The 24,214-nt window shown below is 32.5% G+C and overlaps 3 protein-coding genes across 7 annotated transcripts; 2 read left to right on the plus strand and 1 right to left on the minus strand.

Annotated features, from left to right (window-relative positions):
* Positions 1–8,015: 8,015 nt before the first annotated feature.
* On the minus strand, positions 8,016–10,368 carry LOC18033238 (DNA-directed RNA polymerases II, IV and V subunit 6A). Its single transcript, XM_006421802.2, has 6 exons — positions 10,147–10,368; positions 9,740–9,773; positions 9,459–9,631; positions 9,316–9,367; positions 8,540–8,607; positions 8,016–8,367 (listed from the first exon to the last, which is right to left on the minus strand). Exons 1-6 carry the CDS (start codon positions 10,179–10,181, stop codon positions 8,298–8,300), a joined length of 432 nt encoding a protein of 143 aa, XP_006421865.1. The 5' UTR covers positions 10,182–10,368; the 3' UTR covers positions 8,016–8,297.
* Positions 10,369–17,923: 7,555 nt separating this feature from the next.
* Positions 17,924–21,267, plus strand: LOC18033101 (probable methyltransferase PMT15). 2 transcript variants are annotated; one of them, XM_024182715.1, is made up of 6 exons: positions 17,924–19,179; positions 19,567–19,777; positions 19,871–20,207; positions 20,299–20,691; positions 20,781–20,858; positions 20,943–21,267. In XM_024182715.1, the coding sequence occupies exons 1-6, from the start codon at positions 18,517–18,519 to the stop codon at positions 21,178–21,180; spliced, it is 1,920 nt and encodes a 639-aa protein (XP_024038483.1). In that variant the 5' UTR covers positions 17,924–18,516; the 3' UTR covers positions 21,181–21,267. The 2 variants fall into 2 exon arrangements, with proteins under 2 accessions (XP_024038483.1, XP_006421866.1); XM_006421803.2 differs by having other exon boundaries at positions 19,910–20,207.
* A 520-nt stretch (positions 21,268–21,787) lies between these two features.
* On the plus strand, positions 21,788–22,290 carry LOC18033439 (stamen-specific protein FIL1). Of its 4 annotated transcripts, none has more exons than XM_024182731.1 (2): positions 21,788–22,138; positions 22,212–22,290. In XM_024182731.1, exon 1 carries the CDS (start codon positions 21,839–21,841, stop codon positions 22,130–22,132), a length of 294 nt encoding a protein of 97 aa, XP_024038499.1. In that variant the 5' UTR covers positions 21,788–21,838; the 3' UTR covers positions 22,133–22,138; positions 22,212–22,290. The 4 variants fall into 4 exon arrangements, with proteins under 4 accessions (XP_024038499.1, XP_006421868.1, XP_024038494.1 ...); XM_006421805.2 differs by having other exon boundaries at positions 22,223–22,290; XM_024182726.1 differs by having other exon boundaries at positions 21,788–22,135.
* The last annotated feature ends 1,924 nt before the right edge of the window (positions 22,291–24,214 follow it).

Raw genomic sequence — 24,214 nt, forward strand, 5'->3', positions numbered from 1 at the left:
AAAAATAATGGCATGAGTGTCAATATTTAGCAACAGGCATGTCTTACCAATGAGCCTTTGGTCCAGTGGGAGAGCCCTTGCACTTAGAATAATGAGTGCAAGGGTTCGAGCCTCCATAAAAGCATTTATGGGGCTTATTTACAATCCTTCCTCAATTATCACATAATTGAGTGGAGCCAGTTTATTCCTCACGAAATGTGAGTAGAGTGGACAGCCCTCGAATATTTGAGAGGGTTTGAAGAATTTGGGCAGCGCTTCAGAGGAGTACATGCCACGATGAAGGTCCCAATTGTAGAATCTGTGTGTATATATTAATTGTAATACCTACAGTCCTGTATAAACAGTATTAAAAAAAAAAAGCAACAAGCATGTCTTGAGGTGTTTTTAAAAATATAGAGACTAAATAGACATTAACCTCATAATATATGGAATAAACAAGCTTTTATCATTTTTTTCAAGAGAGCAATAATAGAGTCAATTATTTTTATCCAAATAAGCGTGTACAAATTAATTGATGTGGTATGAGGAGATTAATTGCATAAAAATCATGATAAGTTCACATAATTAAAAAAATAATAATAACCAGAGGTCCAAGTCACATGTGTACTACTAACTTATTAGAGATTAATTTTTTTAAATATAAATATTTTGACGTTGATCCGGCATTCATTGAGCGCAGATATTTAATATTTCGACAATTTTGACCAATATACAGATTGACGACCCCGATGCTACCTAATGAGGTTTGATTTTCACCACAAAAAATCAAAAGCAACCTTTCTTTTTCCAAAATTTAAAATCACTTTGCACGTTGTTGACATGTACACTTTTTTTATTGTCTTGATTTCGGCTTGCATGAGTCTGTTCTCAGATCGATCATGTGATTAACGTGGGTTGGACGATTTGGTTTCTTATTTATTTATTTATTTAACAACCAATCAATGTATGTCTTTATTCAAAAGAACAGTCTCGCCCAATACTTATCGTAATATATGGGACACATGGGTCCAATTTTTTTAAGTGATTTTGTTTGAATCACTTATCGTATTACTTATTTAGTGCAGGATCCCAATTAGAGTTATTGGATTAATTTAAATCTAATGGCTCATAAAATCTATATGTAGTGGCCGGCCCCGCCATGTGTTGATTTTAAAATAAAAATAAAAAATAAAAAGTGAGATCCGGTGCTTTAGTTAAAATGTGGGATCCTGCATTAGATGTTCACTCCACCAAACATACTGCTGACAGGTTTTGTTTCTAAGATTTACGAAAGAAGCAACTCGCAATTCGTTAATTGCAGAGACCCGAATGGGAAGGCAGTATCGTAATTTTCTGTTTTTGAATTGTCATTTTCCCAATATTAAATTAAATTTATATATATATCATTCAATCGCACAATCGATTGAATTTTGATCATCTTCTATAATTTCACTCACAGACAAAATCACAACCAAATCCATCTTTTATTACTTCATGAAATGCGTTATATGTAGAATATTAATTTAAGTCAAATATTGGGATTACAAATCGACAATATTGATGTTGATTGAGTTCGAATGAAATTTACTAACTGAATTAGTGGCAGCAGGCTAAGAACCTTAATACACACGGGACAAATTTTTTTTTTTTTTTTCATTATGAGATGTATTTTCTCATTTTTCAATTCAATAAATCAGGAAAAAGATGAGCCGTCCAAACATACGCCGAATGGTTTAATCAAATCTTATCAACAATTTTTTTTTTCCCTCAAATTAAAGAGAGGTATTGGGAAGATAATGAAAACTAGGGAGTGAGCAGTTGGATAGAGTTTGTAAAAATCAAATCCAACACGCTATTAAATGAGTTGAATAAAATCAATATAACCTAATTAAATAAACATATTTAATACAATTTAACTTAATTCTTAAATCATTGGGTTGGGACGGGTAGAGTTGGATTGATCGAGTTGAAAGTTAAATTAAAATTAAAAAATATGAAACTAATTAAAATCAAACATAAATTTACTATAACATAAAAATGCCATTCGTTGTCTAGTGTTTGATAAAGAAAGATAAAAAACCAACTATCTTAAAATTAAGAAAATCTCGTCAATGAACTTCTAGACTTTATTCTCAGCTTTCTGCTACTCTTTTTTGAATTCCAAATTCAGACCTTTTAAATAATTAGCTAACATCATATCCAATAAAAAAATGAAAGTAATAAATAATTATGTACCGTTAAGTGTTTACTAAAAAAAAAGAGAGAAATTGAGACCAATTTACTTTCAAATTAACTTTATAAGACAATAAATTTACTTATATGAGAGAGTGATTTTGGTCTTGAAATTCTCTTCTATAAAAATAAAAAATTAAAAAGAGTTAAAAATTAAATTAGCTATTCAGATCTTTAAAATTTTACGATAGATGATTAACATTCTACTACTACTACTACTACTATTATTATTATTATTTACGTGGGTTAGACGGAATCATTACAATTAACTCAACTCATTTATTAATTTGGTTTAAAAAATTGACTCAATTAATCCACAATGATCTACTCAATCCATCAAAATTAGATTGGGTTGGATTGGATTTGTCCACCTCTAAATTGAAAACATTTTTCTTAGCAACTATCTACTTAATTAATTATTTAAGTTAATATTTAGTTTTTAGAACACACGAAATTAATAATTTCGTTTTGGTACCTCCTCCTGCACTGCCAAACACAGTTTATTGTAATTACATATATATTATTTCCTCAAACCCACCAACGGGGATACACAAATTATAAAGAAACAAAAAAAAAAAAAAAACTGATATCAATAAATAATTAATTAGCAAGTTCGCTCAATTGAAGCAAATAATTTTGCCAAGCAATTCACACGAATCATGATTAGCAAAAATCTTCAGGCGTGGGGCTCAGTCACCACAAGTACGAACCACGCATTGCCTGAAATAATGAGGTACTGCCATCTACTGACACTTGTCATCAAATACAATGTCCACGACGTGGGGCTGAGTCTTTTTATTGGGAGCCTACCGGGTAGAATTGTATATCTATATTCTGCCAAAATAGAAACGCTATTGAGTTTGTTTGATTGAAGAAATTAGTTTTTAAATAATAATAATAATAAAATTTATTAAAATTCTGAATAAATTAAATTAGAATTTTGAGACTTTTTTTTATAACAAGTCTAGATATTGCGAATTTATCAAAATAAACAAATCATAAATATAATATAATAATTAAATTCTCCTAGTCAAAATAAAAAAAGAAAAACAAACGGCACTCAAATCTGAGTTATAAAAAAAAAGATAAAAATCTTAGAAGAATCAAGAAAAATAGAAAAAAAAAACTTAAAACTAGAAAATGTCCAGAATTTCAGCTCAATCAAGAGGGAGAACGGCTTAGACAGTTATGAATTTTGTTCGTCTTGTCATAAACTTCAAAACTGTATATTATACGTTGAAAATAAACGCTTGTATCTCAAGTTATAACCTTTGTAAGGTACTCTACTCGCAACACACAACACTCTACATCACATTCATTCATAAATATTAGTAGATTAATATAATATGCATGTTTGTAAATCACAATATAATTAGAATTTTTAATTTCCCTAAAATTGGGGTTTTGCATTATAGCATTTTCTTATTTAATCACTCGATTTTAACATTTTTGCTATTAGTATTGGACTATCTCAGAAGTCCCAAGTCTACTTTTATCGATGCTGGATTTTACGATTGGGCATGGTCTTAGCTACCGTGATTGTCTGGTATCGGTAAAGGATTTTCCACAACATTTATACAGTAATCTTTGAGAGGAGGCTCTTTCCCAGACTAATAAGAAGTTACCATTCAACCCAATCAATCAATGAACCTTTACTTGTAGGTTTAATCTATTAGACCAAACAATTCAAACTAACATGATATATATTGGAGCAAAATTCTCATACGTAAACTCTCACGTGTTCTGTTTATCCTCAATTAATTTATTTCAATTTTCAATCGATCAATTTCTTGATCATATTACGAAAATGAAACTTAGGGGTTTGTTTACTGTTTGGATGTCGATTGTTTTGATCTATTCTTCTTATTAAAAAATGTTAGTGCATGGCCGAAGTCTAGAATATGATTCCATTCTTTCATTTTCAAACTTCAATCTGCACCATCGTCGATGGATTCTCGAACACAAGAATAAATCTTTTGGAAAGAGTAATAATCACTCTCGAGTCGTTGTTTTGAGTTTGAAAAAAATAAAACTTGTCAATTGAAAAAACCAGCCAATAATAGTTTGGTAAATCGTTATCTAATTCTAGATCTTCCTAAAACATGAATCGCTCGGAATTGAATTAGCACGTGCTTTTTCAAACAAGACTAATTATGTTCATTACGAATGTTATTTTAAATCTTGTAACCGGCTCGAAGAGGAGACTAATCATTCATCATATATCCGAATTGTACCTCCTTAAACCTCTTTCTACTTTTTTTGATCTTGGATAGGTGGGATGTTTCCTTATAAAAGGTACTTGAGCGCTCAAGTCGATCATTTGTTCAGTTCATGAAAAATAAGCTATAGAAAAGATTAATCTAGTGTGTTTAAGTGGATCACGTACGTGCCCTATAATCGAAAAACACGATCTCTCTTTTCTATCCTTAATCCTTCTGCTAATTACGTGAGTCTTTTGTTTTATAAAATAGTTTTTGTAGAGATTATTTCTTCATTTGGGTAATTTTCACTCCGAATGGCCTCCCACAGATGACGACGTATGATTAAACCACTACTTACGCAGCCATAATCCAATTTAGTAGTTGAAAGAGTTGAGTAGGTTTAGAAAAACTGATCACATGAAGACATGCAGAGATGATTCCAAGTCAATGAGGATAATTATTAGAAAGAGGAATTTGCTCCCATTTCGATTCATAATTAAAGCCAGTTAAATGCATTTGGACTACACCCTTGGAATTTTTTCTAATACTAGTGAAAAGCGTGAATCTGACCATAATTGCTTACTCTTAATACTTTTATGTTGCTTTGCACGATAATATTTGTGGTTGGCTGTTACATGAATAAATCCGTAATTTGAGATGCATATCTCAGCCATCAAAAAAGAAACCAGAGAGGATGCCTTCTGCTTTTTTATTAATTATAATATTTTTTTCTCTCACGTTCAAGCTAAACAACCACCTCCTCTCTGCATATACAGCAATTCTGAGAAGGAAAGGGGAAGGAAAAAAAAAAAAAATTCAAAGTCATAATATGCACATTGAAGCTAGAAAACTAACATTGGGCTAATACTGTAACAGCATGCTCTAATACTGTCCACTTTACGCACACAGCCAATCATGTTTTATTTTTATATTTGGCTATATTTATTTAATCACAAGAAGTTAAAAATTAATTATATATAGTTGTGTGGTTTAAGTAAGTTAAAAATTAACTCTCTTAAACTCCACCTTTAAAAATTTATCCGCATTAAAAAAAAAATTGATGACGCCTGCACCAAAGAAAGAATATATATAACATACCTTATTATCTCTTAGCCACGTTTTAATGCATTCATCGTGATATTTGTGGCCACAGGGCAAAGTGATCAACCTATCGCCTCTTTCATATTCCAGTTTACAAATCGCACACCTAATTGTAGACAAGGAAACAAACATTCATCTTGCAGACATTGTAATCAAAAGTATTTGAAGATGAGTAATGATATAGCCACAAACTCTTGTACAGACTTATTTTGTACAAACTGATGTGGCATGATAAGATTGGTTGAATGAAAATATAAATTAATAAAAACAACTCATGTGGGACAAGTAATATTTAATTCAACCAATCTTATCATGCTACATCAGTTTGTACAAAATAAGTTTGTACAAGAGTTTGTGGCTGTATCATTACTCTTTGAAGATACACATTTTTAGCAAGTATATGTAAGGTGTGTGTGTGTGTGTGTGTGTTTATTATATGAACATTACTCGTTATTTTCATCTGCAGAGTATATGTAATGTGTGTGTGTGTGTGTGTGTTTATTATATGAACATTACTCGTTATTTTCATCTGCAGAGCTGCCACATCTTTTTGATGATGACTTATTAAACTTGTGAGATGGTAGCCTGGAGATTTTCCTTTCTGATAGTCCTCTGCTTACATTGCCAATGGTTTCTTCTAGACGAGTGATTTCCTGACCCAAAAAAAAAAAAAAAAAGAGCAACTAAGTATTCTCTAGAGCAGACATTAGCACTTTAATTTAAAATTTTGATGTGTTAAATTCAAATTTTATAATGTATTGACTGAGAGGGAGTCTCCATCAGAAAATTACCTCATAATCCATATTATCTGGATAAAATTCATCTTGATACATAGGCTGTATAGATTGAAGGATCGGATTCTTGTTAAATAAATACCATAAAATAAATAATATAAAAAACAAAAATTAGAATGTAAATAATCTTCCACCGCAACAGGAGTAACAAGTGCTACTCTGGGAGTACTGCTAGTTCCCACAGCATCTGCAAATCAACATAAAGATTGATTCAATATACCATCATGAACAAAGAAGCAATTTTTCTTCTTCCTTTTTTTTATACTTATTATTCATTTATAGTCTTTAAACAGACATGGATAGGCTAATAAATTGAAGTCAATATTGTATTAAAATACTCTTAACTAATGACATTTTGGAAAATTAAATGAGAAAATATTCACAGCAATAGCAAGCAATCGGCCAATCGCTGCCGCAAGTGATACTATTTGCATGTAGGGTATGATGAATAACGTTTACCAGTTGAAATTCCATTGGTTTCTTTAATGAACATATTCTCAGTACCACCATCCTCCATCTCCTGCAGGGCTCTAGCTATAGCTTCATCATTATCGTCTGCCATTGCAGAGAAATGTAAGGGTCTCAACTCTCCATTATATGAAAATTTTCAATGCAACCCCCTATAATTCATTGCTCTTATGTTACAGCCCTCCCTCACGTTTGTTGTTTCTAAGCATAGCAAGAAATTTTTGCCACCCCTAACCCTATAAATGACTTCTGTGCACAAATTTTGCTCGAGTGGTTGTTGCATCTTACAGGAGGGCTTACCATTAATAGAAATATCTCGGAAGCCGTCGTTCATCTCTTGCGCCTGCAGCACTCTAGCAATAGCTTCATCGTCATACCGACCATATTCTCCGAATGATCCTGAATATCGTCGCACAATGTGAATACGACCAATTAGGCCTCATTACCCTATGCAATGAAATGGACAAAATTCGAAAAAACAATAGGAAAATTATAAGGAAAAAAAAAAAGAAACCACCGGTGCTTTCAAAATTTGAGTATAAGTAAGTGCAAAAAAAATACTATGAAGAGAAGCTTTAAGTACACGGTAAGTGCTTAAAACAAAAAAAAAAAAAAGAACACACTATGAAGAGAAGCTTTAGGTACACGGTTGTTGTAGAAGCTCAGTGTTATATTATCAGCAGCACCAAATAATCTTTCATAATACGTATTTTGAAAATCATCAAATCCAAAAGGTTTAGGATTATAATTACTTCTCGCCATGGCTGCTGGCCTCTGCAAATAAAACCCAGAAACCCAAGTCTATTTCAAGAATCGGGCAATGATGATTTCGATTCCTTGTCTTGTCCTCACACTTAGCAGTAACGGGGGCACAAATTTATTATCCCCGTGTGTAACAATTTATTATGTTCGAGAACGACTGGGCAGATTTATATTTTCATTTATAACATAATATTCTCGAAGTTATGGCTGATTTCAGCAGAACATTTTTTCCTACACAAAATCAGACCTGAAGCTTTTCTTTAAATTATTTTGAAGAAAATAATCTCACTATCATGCGGAAGTAGTTATTGCAGTGGTGATCCAGGAGAATCAATTCTACCTGATCAGAGTTGCGTCGGTGAACAAAATTTGCAAATTGGAACTGAAAGGGGAACAGGGAATGACTAAATTACACTTCTGAATTCTGAAGGAATTTATTCAGTGACACAACTTTTAAAATTTAGCCCCGCATATTGGCTGATTGAAGAAAATTTTCATTGACTTATTCTCGACGCATTTCATTGTTTCACTTGTTAATTATAAACAGAGTACAAGGGAAAAGAACAAACAATATCCCTGCTTAACCATCCACGCACATTCATTTTGTTTACAATCGAAGGCATCCAAAAATCAAGTACTAATACATATCTAAGTTTCGACTGTTCAGCTCATGGTGATGGGTCAACAAATGTCACATTTGACCATTAATTACCATAGACGCATTCTTTAAAAAAAAGATTTATCCCAAGACCATAACCGATTAATCACCACCCACTTGTCTCTTCCACGAATCTTCAACAATCAATTCATCGACTCCCCAATCTTCATAACTGGAAAATCACACAACATCCAGTAGAAAACATGTTATGTTGTAAAGAATAATTGATATAGATCACTCAAAATCAAACAGAGTGTCAGAGAGAGACACACACACACACAAACCCCTCCCCCCCCCCCCAACCAAAAAAAAAAAAAAAGTTCCTTTCAACTTAAGAATCTCACCTTCCATCAGGGAGGTAGCGACGGATTGTGAAGGGAATTTTCCGCTCGCGTAGCTCCTTCATAGCAATCTAGACAATGGCATATGCAATATCAGAAAAATAGTATAGCATGAAAGACAGATTATGATAATAGTAGAACAATAAATCATGTGCTTAGCTCTTCATGTAATCGACTTGCAAACTAGCATCAATGACATAGAAGACCAAAATCATGACAATTTTACTGAAAGGTATGCTTTTACATCTAAAATATTGGTTAAAAAGCACATATAGCCTAAACAACAAAAATGGCAGCCAGAATAGCAAAGTTGCTCCTGTTTTGTCGTAGCTTCTCTCGGCCACAATTTTCTTTTGTCTGAGCTATGCTACAGGGAAACTATTTTTATTCCCATGATTACCAGTCTACTTTTGGTCTGAATATGCAAGAAACTCCAAAAGGCATTCATCATGGCAATAGAAATAGACAGACCAATTAGGATTTGCAACAACAAGTATTTATGAAGAGGAATCCAAAATTTATGAAAAAACCAAAAGGACCAAAATACTGGCAGTCAAAGCTTTTTTCTGGTACATAAATATCGTATACATTTGTCAGTCCAATTTTAATTTACACGTGTATGAAATGCACATGGCCGCAACAAAAACAAGGTTGATCATTTGATCCATGTATTGAGTGGGTATGACTAGTATCCTGACTATAAAAACAAGGTCTGCAGACACACACAACCAGGAAGGGAAAAAGATATACCATCCGACAAGGAATGTGAAGAGTCATACCTCAAGTGGGTCGGTCTCCCCCTCCAACTCAACCATCACAGGAGCATTCATACTGATCAGCCAAAAAAGAAAATTTATTATCACATAATCCTAGCCCGAAAAAACCCAACACAGGACACACAGTTTTATGATAGAAGAAAAACCTGATTTGCAGAGCTCGGGTACCCAATATTCTGGCACGCTCGTATTTAGTCATGTACTTGGAAGTTTTCCGAGCTGCTTCTTTCTGCTCCTGCTCCTCCTTTTCCTCGGTCTCAATAGGCTCTCCATTGATGTCATCATTGTTGATGTTTTCTGCATCCTCCTCTGCACCTTCCTGTCCAGCCATTCCAACCAAATGATAGTTAAATTTGTAAAAACAAAGGAAAAAAGAGTTTCATTACATGTTTTCAGTACGCAGAAAATCAAAGTGAGGAAATCATACTTCAATTTCAGGCTCTGGCGGCTCATCCTCGTATCTGCAAATTATAAAATAATGCAAATTACATCATTGACAAACACAAAAGCATAATCATATGATTGCAACATCGAAATACCGTATCCCTTAAAAGACTATAAATCATAAATTATTCACAAAAGCATGGCCTAGCGCTATAAAACCCTAATACCAAATTGCAAACTTAAAAATAAGTGTTAATAGAATAAAAATAAAAAATTTCTGTCCTGAAACGAAACCCAAAACTTCAAATATGTAAAATTTCAGTTATTTCGTTAGATAACAGATGAAAAAAGAAAAATTGAAGAACTCGAAACCATAAGTCGTGGGAGCCTAAGCAAACAAGAGAAAAATATATATAGAGAGAGAAAGAAAAAGAACAAGAGAAAGCTAACCCCATGTCCAAATCATTGTAGTCTTCGTCGGCCATTGTGGACTACTCGAGTTTCTTTGGTCGCCGGTCGAGTTTATTAAATAAGAATTCAGGCGATGTGCTTCTGCTACCCGGCTCCTAAACCCCAGCACGAAACCGTGAGGAGAAGAATTTATCGGGAGCCCTAGTGGGCTAGCCCTGATCTTGGGCTTGTGGATTGAATATGTCGGTTTTTAATTTTTTCATTTTTGAACCCTAGTTGCTATTTAAACCTCGCAAATAACCTCAGTACCCCTTTAAACCCGATGAATGACTTGAATTAAACTGAGCTTATTAGACAAACCAAATTAATTTGATTGATACATGGACACATGGACCTACCAATTCGAGTATTCGACATAAATCCATAAGATTTCACATTTGATAAACTTGCAACAAACTTAAATACCAAGATCACCCTTAATTTTCAACAAACTTGCACAATTGATTTCAATCTGGTGTTGCATTTTTTTACATTCTAATAATATGTTATGTGCTGGGAAAATCAATATGTTATGGCAAAGTCAAACTGGAATTCTCTATGTATGCTTTGTTATTGTCAATCAAATTTACACTAATTAAATTTTATTTAAAAAGGAAATTTTAGGACTTAAAAAAAAAAGATAGGAGAGTAAATTTGATTGAATTGTTTGTGCTTATTCCCACTAATTCTTCGAACAAATAAGCACAAACAATTCAATTAAAGAAGCCCAAGCCAACTAAACTTGCCTTGTAACCAGTGGCAGTCGTGCATAAAGACCATATCCACCCTCCCCATTTTGTGAACTAAACTTCACGACTCTATTATTAGACTTGGAATTGAGCCGTGTAAAGTTATTGGGCTTTAAATAGTGAGCTCCCTTATATAGTTATATTCAGGTGCCAACTCATTGCCTCTGCCGGGTGGATTAAGGGTGTGTTTGGGAGTAAAATACTGTAACTTTTAAGTTACAGCTGCTGTGGAGTAAAAATTACAATTGTGGAGTAAAAATTGGGAAAAAAAATTATTAAACTGACAAAACCCAACTACAAGTGTTATCAAATACTATAGTAGCTAGATTTTGACAGCCCAGCTATCCCACTACACTCTCAAACAGGCTATAAAGGTGGAGGCTGTGTTTGATATTGATATTTAGTACTTATATTTTAAAGTTGTAGCATTAAAAAAATTTAATAAACACTTGTTATTGTGTCTTAAAAATTATGTTGAATTAATCTCATACTCGTTTGATTAAATTTTTTTAATAATTTTATTATTTTTATTGAAATTATTATTTAAAACTCAAATTTCTCTTACACTATCAACTTTTAAAGTTAGTAAGAGATCTGCATTTAGTTAAAGATCCCCCTATCTTACATGTATATCTTTACCAGAAAGAAATAGGAGTAGAAATATTTTTCTTTGTATAAGGAAATATTTCCTTATATTACATGTAAGATAGGGATTGCCTTTAGTTAATTGAATAAGCATTGCGACATACGAGTTATGTTGCATTTCACGAGGCAGAGTCAACGAATTCATGGGTGATTCTGCTGGTTTTGCATACTTGCATATTGTCGATTAGAAAGCTAATTGAAATAAATAATAATAATGGAAAGTAAGTGGATCATTTGTTCATTACATCCACTACTCTATTTTTTTTTATTTTTTAATTCCACTGAGATCTAAAAAAATTTTAAAAATAAAAGTAAAAAAGTAGATTACACATAGCCCTATCCGTAACAAGAACTTTACCCTAAAATTTGGCCCTACAGGCAGAGAAAGTAAACAATATGCAACTTGGTCACATGATACTAGTATATCAATGCCATTATGACAAATTGGTCACATTGATATTAGTATATATACTTAACGGCATTATGACAGAATATATATTTTAATAATAGAGTCTGCACAAATACCAAAATTTATTTGGGACTTGTGGTTGGGGGGGAGGGGGGATGCAAAATGTTCAGAAATAAAATAAATAGTAGGTGAAATCTGGTCATGTTTATGTAAATTGAGTTATTTAATTTCATTTATTTATTGATATTCTTTAACTTCAAAGTTCCTCAACATAAAAACACCATTGTTTATGTTTATGTCGATCTGCGAACACCGTTGTCTATATTGTTACTAGGGTGGGGGGTTCTATGTCAGGTCTGGATGAGTGGAGATATGTTCCACCTCTCTAGTTATTTAATGTTTTGTCTATTTAAATGAAATTCATATTTCCTTCAAAAAAAAAAAAAACTACCCCTTGTAAAAGCAAGCAACACTTTTTTCTATATATTTTTCGGAAATTTGAACAATGGGGTGATACCAAGACAATAAAAGTAGAGTTACTGTATAACAACAACAACAACAACAACAATAAGGGTCCCTCTATGATGCCGTAATTTTTTTTACGGTATCAATAGTGTAAGAAATATAGACCGTTAGATCTAATCAACGGTACATATTATTTTTATTAATGAAAATTTTTAATTATTTGAAAATTGTGTTAACCGGTTAACAAACCTATAAAATAGGTAATTTTAAATTTAAAATAAAAAAGAAATGGAGATACAGTAAAATACAATCTCTCTTTATCTCTCACGTTCATATTTTTATAATTGGATTCTTTAAGATTATCTTTGTCTCCTAATGATTAGATGAAAGAGATTCAATAAATTTCTCTTAATAAATATTTCGGTAAGTTATTCTTGAATCCATTTTATAGTTTTAATAGTATTTTCAAATTAGAATTTGTTAATCACGTAACAGCTCTATTTTTATTGTATTACCAATTTATTGCCTTGAGTATTTGCAGCCATGGTTTAAGGTCTGTCCTACGCTGCTTACAATCATTCTATAACGTGCCTTTACAGGCGGCTTAGAGGCTTGTGCGGCTCACAGATTGCCAGCCATAGAGAAAAAGTAAAAGGGGAGAGAACCATGAGGCAAGGTGCAATGGGAGTAAGATACAGAATCTTTAATGTCATGTGCTGTTTTCTTTCATATATCTTTTGGTAATGAAAAGTTAGTTGGTCGGCCATGTTGCAATTTTGCTTTAGTTTGGATTTTTTCAAGTTTCATGATGTATAGATAAACTTAGAGTTCCATATTTATGCCAGCTGCGAATTCCTTTAATCATTTAACTTTCTAGCTTTTTTAATTTAGGAAAGAGTTTACTATTAGCTTATTGTTATATATATAGTCTATATTTAGATATATAATGACACCTGCATTTTTGGTGTTTTATTGTCACCAAAGAGTGATCATAATAACCTTGTTGTTAATTGATATTAACTCTAATCATAAATAGTATATTTGGTGGTAGATTATGTGATTACGCTATTATAGTGCTAAAAAGCATGCAGGATTAATTAATTTGCAAGGCAACTAGGCAAGTAGATATGTATTTGTTTGATGATAGATTGATTTTGACAAATTCATTTATCTTATTTAAAAGATTTTCTTATTCTTCTTAGTTGTTAGAATAATACTAGACAAGAAATAACTGAGTATGTTGAAAATTCTCAAGAAAATTATCCATTTGGAAGCATAAATATAGGGCACAAATATGAAATTAATGAACTTAATTCACTGAAGCAACCAACTTAAAAAACGCATTAGTTCTTTGTTTCAGCCTCTTTTCCCTAGAAACACGACGGCCAGACATTACATGCTCATATTTCTTATATTTCTACATGTTTTTTTTTAATTTTTTTTTGTTTTGACAAATTATCGAACAAGTGTTTGATTTTAAAGCATTGGTCATTACATGGTTACATAGCTGAAATCTCCCCATAATCATCTCTTTACTCAACAACAAAATAATCATAACAGTTCTAAATATCAAATTACAAAGAATATATACAGTACTAACCTTGTTGATCAATATTCATCGCTTTATTGTAATGATAGCTCTCAGATTTACATTGAACATAAATTTTTTGAAAACCGAAAAACTTGATTGATTGACAAAAAACTCTACTCAAATTTAGTCAGATTGATTGACCAAAAATTCATATGATGAAGGAATGTCAAACTCTGCTTCTTTTGAATTTTGGTTGATAACTGCAAAAACAATATTGAACATTTTGTTATTAGAAAATTTGCATGATTAAACTGTACTAATCTAAAATATATAATATTGCATACTATATAGGGTTGGATAAACAAATATGTCTAGTTATAGAGAAATTTTACATTATTCAATTTCAACTTCTTTTCTTAAAGATACTTAGGATTCAATAAACAAATCTCACAGCTATCCTCAAATGACACAAGGCCAGAAGTTTTCACTTAACTGTTATCAATATTCAGGATTTAGTGCACAAAGGTCACAGCTGTCTTCAAACTACACAGGACCAGAAGTTTCTAAATTAACTGATATCAATTAAACCGGAATAAAATTACAAACTATATTTCTATAGAAAGATTTACTTTTCAGGAGTTCAAATAATTTTACGGTTTTCTATTTGAAGTTTTCTACATGAAGATATGGCTTAAAGAATGCTGATTGCTCAGAATCACTGAAGCAACCAAGCCTCTGATTATCAGCCAACTTCCATGATTTAACTGTATTGATCTAGAATATATGACATTACATAATATATATGTTTGGATAGGTAAATGTATCTAGTTATGGAAGAAATTTACAGAATCAAATTCGGACTTCTCTTCAGGATTTAGTGCACAAAGGTCACAGCTGTCTTCAAACTACACAGGGCCAGAAGTTTCTAAATTAACTGATATCAATTAAAACGGCATAAAATTAGAAAATATATATCTATAGAAAGATTTATTTTTCAGGAGTTCAAATAATTTTACGGTTTTCTATTTGAAGTTTTCTACATGAAGATATGGCTTAAAGAATGCTGACTGCTCAGAATCACTGAAGCAACCAAGCCTCTGATTATCAGCCAACTTCCATGATTTAACTGTATTGATCTAGAACATATGACATTACATAATATATATGTTTGGATAGATAAATGTATCTAGTTGTGGAAGAAATTTACAGAATCAAATTCGGACTTCTTATCTTAGAGATATTCAGGATTTAGTGCACAAAGGTGACAGCAGTCTTCAAACTACACAAGACCAGAAGTTTCTGAATTAAATGATATCAATTCCTCAGGAAAAAAATTAGAACCTATGTCCCCCTAGAAAGCTCTATTTGTTAGAAGTTCAAATAATTTTACAATGTTCAATTTCAATTTTTCTACATTAAGATATGATTTAAACAATACAAACTGCTCAGAAGCATCGAAACAACCAACTTAAATGATGTATTAGTTCTTTTTTTCAGCCTCTTTCTCCAAGAAGCACGACTGGAAGACATCATATTCTCAGTTCTCTTATGTTTCTGCGTGCCTTTTTTTTTTTTTTTTTGGTTTGGACAAATAATCGAACAAGTGTTTGATTTTAAAGCATTGGTCATTACATGGTTACATAGCCAAAATCTCGTCATAACCATTTCTCTGCACAACAACAAAATAATCATAAAAATTCTAAATATCAAATTACAAAGAACATATTAGTACTAATCTTGTTCATCAATATCCATCGCTTTTTGTAATGACAGCTCCCAGATTTACCTTGAATATAAATTTTTTTCAAAACGAAACAACTTGATTAATTGACTAAGAACTCTACTCGAATTTAGTGCGATTGATTGAACAAAAACTCCGCTTAGATTTGATCCTTGATGAGATACTGTTTATTCTTTGCCAAGATGAGTTTGAATTGTGTTTTGCCGATAGGAACTTATTCTACCAACAGTCAAAGTGGCTAACAAATCGTATTTGTCAAAACAAAACCGTCTGTATCATGGGGTTGGCTCAATTTCGAGAAATTTCAGTGACCACCCCTATAATTTTAAATATTCTCACAATTTCACTTGAACAACATATTTTATTTAATTCCACAAAATTCATACGAACGTTTAAATACATTTTAAAGTTTATTTTACTATGTATCCTACGCCATTCATTATTGGTTTTTTGTAATTTTATCAAGTTGTAATTTCAGGCCAAACATGAAAGGGTTTCAACATTTAATTAATTTGAAAATTCAATGTGAAACTCAAAATTGCTAAAATATTACTTAAATCATATCCTTAATATTATAAGATAACTCGATTATCATGTAATCAAACTAATTTCAAAATCTATCGATCAGATATAGTATGTACTGTTAGATTATTTTATTCTAATACATGGCCATGGAATAGCCTTTGATTTCTCATGGTATATTTTATTGGTTTACTAGCTTATAAAACCATATGCAAATGTTGAAAATTGGACTACTATATAAAATATCATGTGATATATCTCATTTGACCTTAGATTAATGTATCAAATGTTCATAAAGGATGGTTTACTTCATCAGTCTGCGAATTAACTTTTAATAATATTTATATTTCACATATCAATTCATAATACATTAGGGTAAATACGATTTTAATTTCCCACCTATCAATAAATAAGGATAAATAGAATTACTGAATATGTGTGCGTATGTGTATTACTTCATATGTTTTAATAAGGAGAATCACATCTACTAACTTTTTTTCCTTACCATTTTTATTACATTTTACCAGTTGTCTTTTATAATACTATTTTGTAAAAGAAAACTAAAATTGACTACTCGAAAATGTCTTTATATTTTTTTATTACATTTTACATTAAAGTTGTAGTACATTATAAATGCTAAGTTTAATTTTTAATAACATAACACCTTAATAAAATCAACATCTTAAGTGCGTTGTATGATATAAAATGATATAGTACTTCAAATAGGCTACAAAATTAATAGGAAAAAGACCACTCACGCCTCTAAATTTTATTTAAATGGTCATACAAAACTTCTTAAATTAAAAAAATATAATACATAACATAAGATAAAATTTTATAAAATATTTTCAATTTTAAAAATTTTATTTTTAACATTATTATTTTTCATATTCTTTTATTATTAGTTTGTCATATTCTTTTTACTAATATTAAAATCTACTTGACATACTAATAAAATTAATTAATTATACCTAACATTCACAATAATTTATAAAATTAACAATATCTTATTTAATTATGTCTATATTAATATCAATCTTAAGATCAATTTTTGGATTAATATATTTTAGTTCATTCGTCAGGATAGACTAATAATAACTTAATATTAACAAAATTTTTATTGTACATTTTATTTTATCAATTATATTTATTGTAACACTTTATTTGTATCATATGATTTTTATTTATTATTTTTATCCTATTACTATATTTATATTTATTTAGATTGATTTAGTCAAAAGGTATAATAGTCATTTACGAAATTAAGAGGGTCTATGTGACTATTTATGAAACTAAAGGAACCTATATAATTATTTTAGCAAATCTTAGGGGTGTGGGTGGTTTTTTCCGAAATTAATATTGATTTAAAATTAAAAAATTAATATTTATCTGCAACCTGTAAGTTACCTGGTGTATTTTAATTAATTATCTAATTATCTATTATATTAAATAAATAATTCAGATTAAAACTCTTATTTCTAAGGGTCCACATTAGTCCCACTATCAATGCTATAAAAATAAATACAGCATCATAAAGAAATTCCAACAATAATAATAAGTAGTCGAAACTCGAAACAACACACTGTGCACTACACATCTAAACACATCTATTTGTTAATATCAATATCGGACTATGTAATAATATTCAAATAAATTTGTTACAATTTAATTACTTGAAATAAAAATACATATGTAGTAAAGGAAAATGCATTCGTTCTTCGTCAGACTAATAAGTAACATATACAAATGTAGTTTCATTTTAGTTTTCGACATACGCGCATGCCGGAAACAATTAAAACAAGAATTAATTACTTTTACATTACAATGTTGTCAGTGCACGTACAAAATGCACTGTCTGTCCCAACTGGAGACCAGAGCCAACCAATCACATACTTCTTCCCCCATACAGCACTTTAGTTCTTCCCATCACCTTATGATTAACTGGCCAGCATTTAACTTAGACCGGATTTTAAACTCCCCAATTAAGCATTTCAAGTAATTGCTTAATCAATTAATTATTGCCAACGTCTCTGTCATTCCCTATTTCTCTCCATTTTCCAGCTGCACATCCCCTAGCCTGATAGCCTCTACTTTCCTTTTTTTTCCATTTCATTTAAACTCAAATCTCCCCTCTCTCTCTCTCTCTCGCCATCACCATTAGAATTTTTCGAAAGTACACTCATCGCCCACATGATTTAACTTGGTCTTAAACCAAATCTTCATCAACCCTTGTGGTCAAATATTGAATCCATATACACACACACGGTCGTTAGAAGATCATACAATAACCAAGCCCCATTAGCCATCCATGGCTGGCCCTAAACCTTCAAAACCCTCTATCATAAGAACAAACGTATACTCATTAACCCTAATTCTCTTTCTCTGTATTTTCTCCTACCTATTCGGCCTCTGGCAGCACGGGGGCCCCACGTCCCTCCTCCCCGCCACCACCAGCACCACCACCGTCGTCGATATCGCCTGCTCAACAGCAACAGCAACAGCAACCGCCCCGAAAACCATAGATTTCACAGCCCATCACGTGGCGGCCACGTCATCGGAGGCTGTGATGAAAACTTACCCTCTGTGCAACATCTCATACAGTGAGTACACTCCGTGCCAGGACGGAAAACGATCCTTGAAATTTAGCAGGCGCAGGCTGATATACAGAGAGAGGCATTGTCCGGCGAAGAGCGAGCTGCTGAAGTGCCGCGTGCCGGCGCCCTACGGCTACAGGAACCCGTTTGCGTGGCCGACGAGCAGGGATCTGGTGTGGTATGCTAATGTGCCGCACAAGGAGTTGACGGTGGAGAAGGCGGTGCAGAATTGGATCAGATACGAAGGTGATCGGTTTAGATTCCCTGGGGGAGGCACCATGTTCCCTAATGGTGCTGACGCTTATATCGATGATATTGGCAAGTTGATCAATCTCAATGATGGCTCTATACGTACCGCCATTGATACTGGTTGTGGGGTACGTTAATCTCTTCTTCTTAATATATATTTTTTAATTTAATTTAGGATAAATTTGGTAATTTTTGAATTGATTTGGACATGTGAATCGAAGGGCTGGGAATTGCGATAGACATGCCAAAAAAAACGCTTTTTAGCGTCAGTAAAGCGCTTCTCAAAAAAAGCGCTTTTTAGCGTTTTGCACTCGGTTCCATGTCATAGGAGTTGTTAAGTGGGATCTTGTTTGACTTGCATTACACGCTCCGGGGCATCCAATATCAATGCACATTATAAATGTGACAAAACCAAAAGAATATTTTATTTCATTGTTATTTAAATGAAATTAATGGAAATTGGGTTCATCAAGGGTCAAAATTATTTTAATAGGTAATTAAATTAAATTATGTAGGTGGCAAGTTGGGGGGCGTATCTTCTGTCACGCAACATCATAACAATGTCATTTGCACCAAGGGACACGCATGAAGCTCAAGTTCAATTCGCTTTAGAGCGTGGGGTGCCTGCTTTAATTGGAGTCCTCGCCGCTGAGAGGCTTCCTTATCCGTCCAGAGCTTTTGATATGGCCCATTGCTCTCGCTGCCTTATTCCTTGGAACCAATTCGGTACACTTTAATTTTATATTCTACTAATGTGGACGTTAATATTTCTTGATTAATATTGTGTTTTAATTAAATGTTTAATTATATCTTGTATAGTTATTTTTATTGTTAATACACACACACACATATATATAGGTGGGATTTATTTGATAGAAGTTGATCGAGTGCTACGACCTAGAGGGTACTGGATTTTATCTGGCCCTCCGATTAATTGGAAGAAGCATGCGAGAGGCTGGCAAAGAACAAAAGAGGATTTGAATAAGGAACAAACTGCTATTGAAAATGTAGCTAAGAGTCTTTGCTGGGAAAAAATAAAGGAGAAAGGCGATATTGCTATCTGGCGAAAGCCTATTAATCATTTGAACTGTAAAACAAATCAAAAACTCTCTCAGAATCCACCTTTCTGCCCGGTTCAGGATCCAGATAAAGCCTGGTTCGTCTTCCTTTTAGTTTAAACCAAATTTAACATTATGTATTTTCATTTTAACTGTTATCTTAAGTGTATTCTTGAATTGATTTTTCAGGTACACACAAATGGGTACTTGTTTGACTCGTTTACCTGAAGTTTCAAGTAATCGGGAGACTGCTGGGGGTGAATTGGCAAAATGGCCCCAGAGACTCAATGCAGTCCCACCAAGGATTAGTAAAGGAACTGTGAAAGGGATCACTCCTGAGATCTTTCAGCAAAATTCTGAGCTATGGAAGAAGAGATTGTCGTATTATAAAGCAATGAACAATCAATTAGGCCAATCCGGACGGTACCGTAACATACTAGACATGAATGCTCACTTGGGAGGTTTCGCTGCTGCTCTTATTGATTTCCCGGTTTGGGTCATGAATGTTGTTCCTGCTGAGGCTAAAATCAACACTCTTGGAGTCATATACGAAAGAGGCCTAATCGGAACATATACCAATTGGTAAACATAATTCATAATACCTGTGTTTGATTCACAGCTACATTTAAAATCAAAATTTTTAATTTATGTACTTGTCTGTTATGGTGCAGGTGTGAGGCAATGTCAACTTATCCCAGAACTTATGACCTTATTCATGCTGATTCTGTGTTTAGTCTCTACAAAGACCGGTAATTAATTAATTAATTATACGCGAACATGATTTTTGTACTTAATAATAAGGACTTGATTTGATGTGAGCATTTGTGTTGCAGATGTGAAACGGAAGATATTTTGCTAGAAATGGATCGAATTCTAAGACCCGAAGGGGGTGTAATCTTCAGAGACGACGTTGATGAGTTGGTGAAGGTGAAGAGGATCATTGATGCATTGAAATGGCAAAGCCAAATTGTTGATCATGAAGATGGACCTCTGGAGAGGGAAAAGCTTCTGTTTGCTGTTAAATTATATTGGACTGCGCCCGCTGAAGAAACTGCCTCTGAATCTTCATAATAAAGCTTTTTTACTTTGTAGTTGTATTTTTCGTTATTCTTTTTCTTTTAACTCATTCTTTCAGATTAGTTCATTAATTGCAACCAATCTGGCTTATAAAATGCTTGCATTTTGCGTCCCTTTTCATAAAATAAAACAAATCATAGTTTCAGCAGGTGCCAAGCCATAATTTCAGCTTATTTTTTTTAAAAAAAACCTCTATTACATTCTCTCTTTCTAAACAAGGAACAGGATCGAGTGTATTAATCCATCGAGCAAGGAGATCTAGATCAAGAATCCATACCATTTAGTACTTCAAAATATATATATAAAAAAATTTGGTCAAACAGAGGGAATTCAATTTATTAAAATTAAATGCATTAATTCAAACTCTGCAATTTGAACTAATTGAAATGGCAGGCATGATAGCGCAAGAATTTTTATCGAGATATTCAGAAAATTCTTCAGTATGCCCATTAGAAACTTGTGCATCACCTAACAATCTGGGAATCCATCACGATAACCCTGAGTTCAAAAGTTCAGTTGGTTGAATCATGCAAAAGGTCACCGCTTACTATCAAGAAACCAACTATAAATTAACCTTCATGCGAAGAAGCTAAACACACAAGAATTAAAGAAAGCAAAAGCAATAAGAGCTAGATAAACTAATCAATTAGTGATGGCGGCAATCAAGTCAATGGTTTCCCTCAGCACCAAAGCTGCATTGCTTCTTCTGCTTATAGCGGTAGCAGTGCAAACCCAGATGACTAATGCACAGAGCTGCACGTCTGAGCTCACCAACCTCAACTCCTGTGCTCCGTATGTGGTCCCTGGCGTCGCGACCACAACTCCTTCCTCTGACTGCTGCGCCGCCCTCCAGTCTGTGGATCGCGACTGCTTCTGCAACACCGTGAGGATCGCGGCTCGCCTTCCTAGCCAATGCAATCTCCCACCTCTCAGTTGCACTCCTTGATTGGTAGTAAGCACATGCTTTATTACTCTTAATTAGCGTAACTTCTTTTTGACACAGCGGTAATAATAATCCTTCTTAGTCTATATGCAGTGATGCAGGCCAAGAATCAATGCTTGGAGCCCAAGCGAGAGTTGTCAGCAAATAATGGCGGTTTTTTTTTTTAAAAAAATTTTCAATGTCGCGTTTTATGTAAGAGTCTGATACGTGACTGAACTGTCAGTCAAGATCAGACTACTTGGTTATATGAATTGAAGAGCAATAATAATAATAATAATAATGATGATATATTAAACATAACATGAGCAGTTTTTTTGTATTTGCCTTTACATTACAAAATTTACTTGCATGGCAAACAATCATATGCATATCTGTCACTTGCACTAAGTAGCATTTGTTAGTCATTAAAAAGAGAGAATAAAAGCCTGTTCGCTAATAGTACATTTCAATCACAGGCTATTGAACAAACAACCCTTTTAAACTCTTATGACACCCGACCTATTATACGTATAGTTCTTATTTTGATAAAAAAAAAAAAATTATAGAAAATGACAAACGATCAAAATTGAGTTTGATTAAATATTAAACATAACTTTTTATAATTAAAAATCTTATCATTGCCTCAAAATTCTTTATGTCATTTAAAGATAGGAGGGTTCATGATTTACAAGTGTAAGAATATATTAATTTAGTTGAATTCATGTTTGTCCTTTTGTGTTGATAGAACCGTGGTCATAGACGTGGGGTTATAGGGACTGTAGGCCGGTGTGAAAAGCACCACTCACTGCAAAAGGCTTCGAGGATCGACTCGGGCCCTTTTATTGAGACCAGAAATCCAATTGGGCCCTTTAATATATATATATATATATATATACCGCAGCTGACACAGAAATGCTTCAAGATTTGAGGGTTTTTTTTTTTCTTTTTAATATTAGCACACAGAAATCCAGTCGGTCGATGTTGATGGGACTTTATAATATTAGCACGCGTCACACGCAGAGGGTGCTCAGATTCGTGATATAATAATGCAAGGTGCTTTGATTTTGGTTTAGGTTCAGTATCACATCAGCAAATGGTACGTGTAAAGGTGAATACGGACCTGCCTGTTAGCGTTGGGTTGGGTGTGGTTGGAGGAGGGACCAAAGCATTTAATTTGAAAAATCAAAATGTTTCGGTGACTAATAAACTAAATGACGACTTCAAACAAGAAGAAAAATTCGTACTTTGTAATTACCCGTTTTCATTACCTTGACACGAATAAATCATTGAATATATAGGGATTATAGAAATTAAATTGGGAGGATGTCCCATTTAGTTGTGCTTTGGCTATTCTTGTAATTATGTTTATGTTCATCACATACAACAAATCATACATCCTAATCCAATGTTCTTTTTTTCTTAACCAATAATAATAATAATAATGATAAAATTATAAAAAATTTAAAAAAAATCACCGCTAAAATGGAGCTAAGATCTTAATTTATTAGATTAAGGTTTAAAAATATGTATTTGTGTCTTTTTTTTCATATTTCCGTTCTTTTATTTAGACCAAAGAATTCTATATTCAAACATTTGTTAAAAATAAATAATAATAATAATAATAATAATAATACAACAACATGTCTTTGCAATTCGAGAAATTTTATTCATAATATTTTAAATAATGATGTCGTATTTATATGGTTGAGATATATAATTTTTTTTCCACCTATCAATAATTGTGTTGTGTGTATGGTGCTGATTGATTTTATTATCTAATTATCATCTTACTAATTTTACATATTTTATTAATGACAACAAGTGATACTTCATATGTCACATTTGTTAAGATATAACCATACAACTATGTATGGTTATACCTATACAACTATGTCAGTATAATATCATTTTAAAAATATAATTTATTAATATTTTTCATAATGAACTAATCTAAACAATGCTGCTTATTCGTTAAGATATTTTTCATACAACTATGTCAGTTCATTATCTTTTTTTTTTTTTTTTTGGGAATAAAAATAGTAACGATAATAATTACTTTTAGCCAAAAAAAATGAAATTACAACAAAATTAAAGTCAATGAGTCTT

The sequence above is a fragment of the Citrus clementina genome, unplaced genomic scaffold (assembly GCF_000493195.1).
Source record: "Citrus clementina cultivar Clemenules unplaced genomic scaffold, Citrus_clementina_v1.0 scaffold_9, whole genome shotgun sequence".
In the NCBI taxonomy this organism is placed as follows: Eukaryota; Viridiplantae; Streptophyta; class Magnoliopsida; order Sapindales; family Rutaceae; genus Citrus; species Citrus x clementina.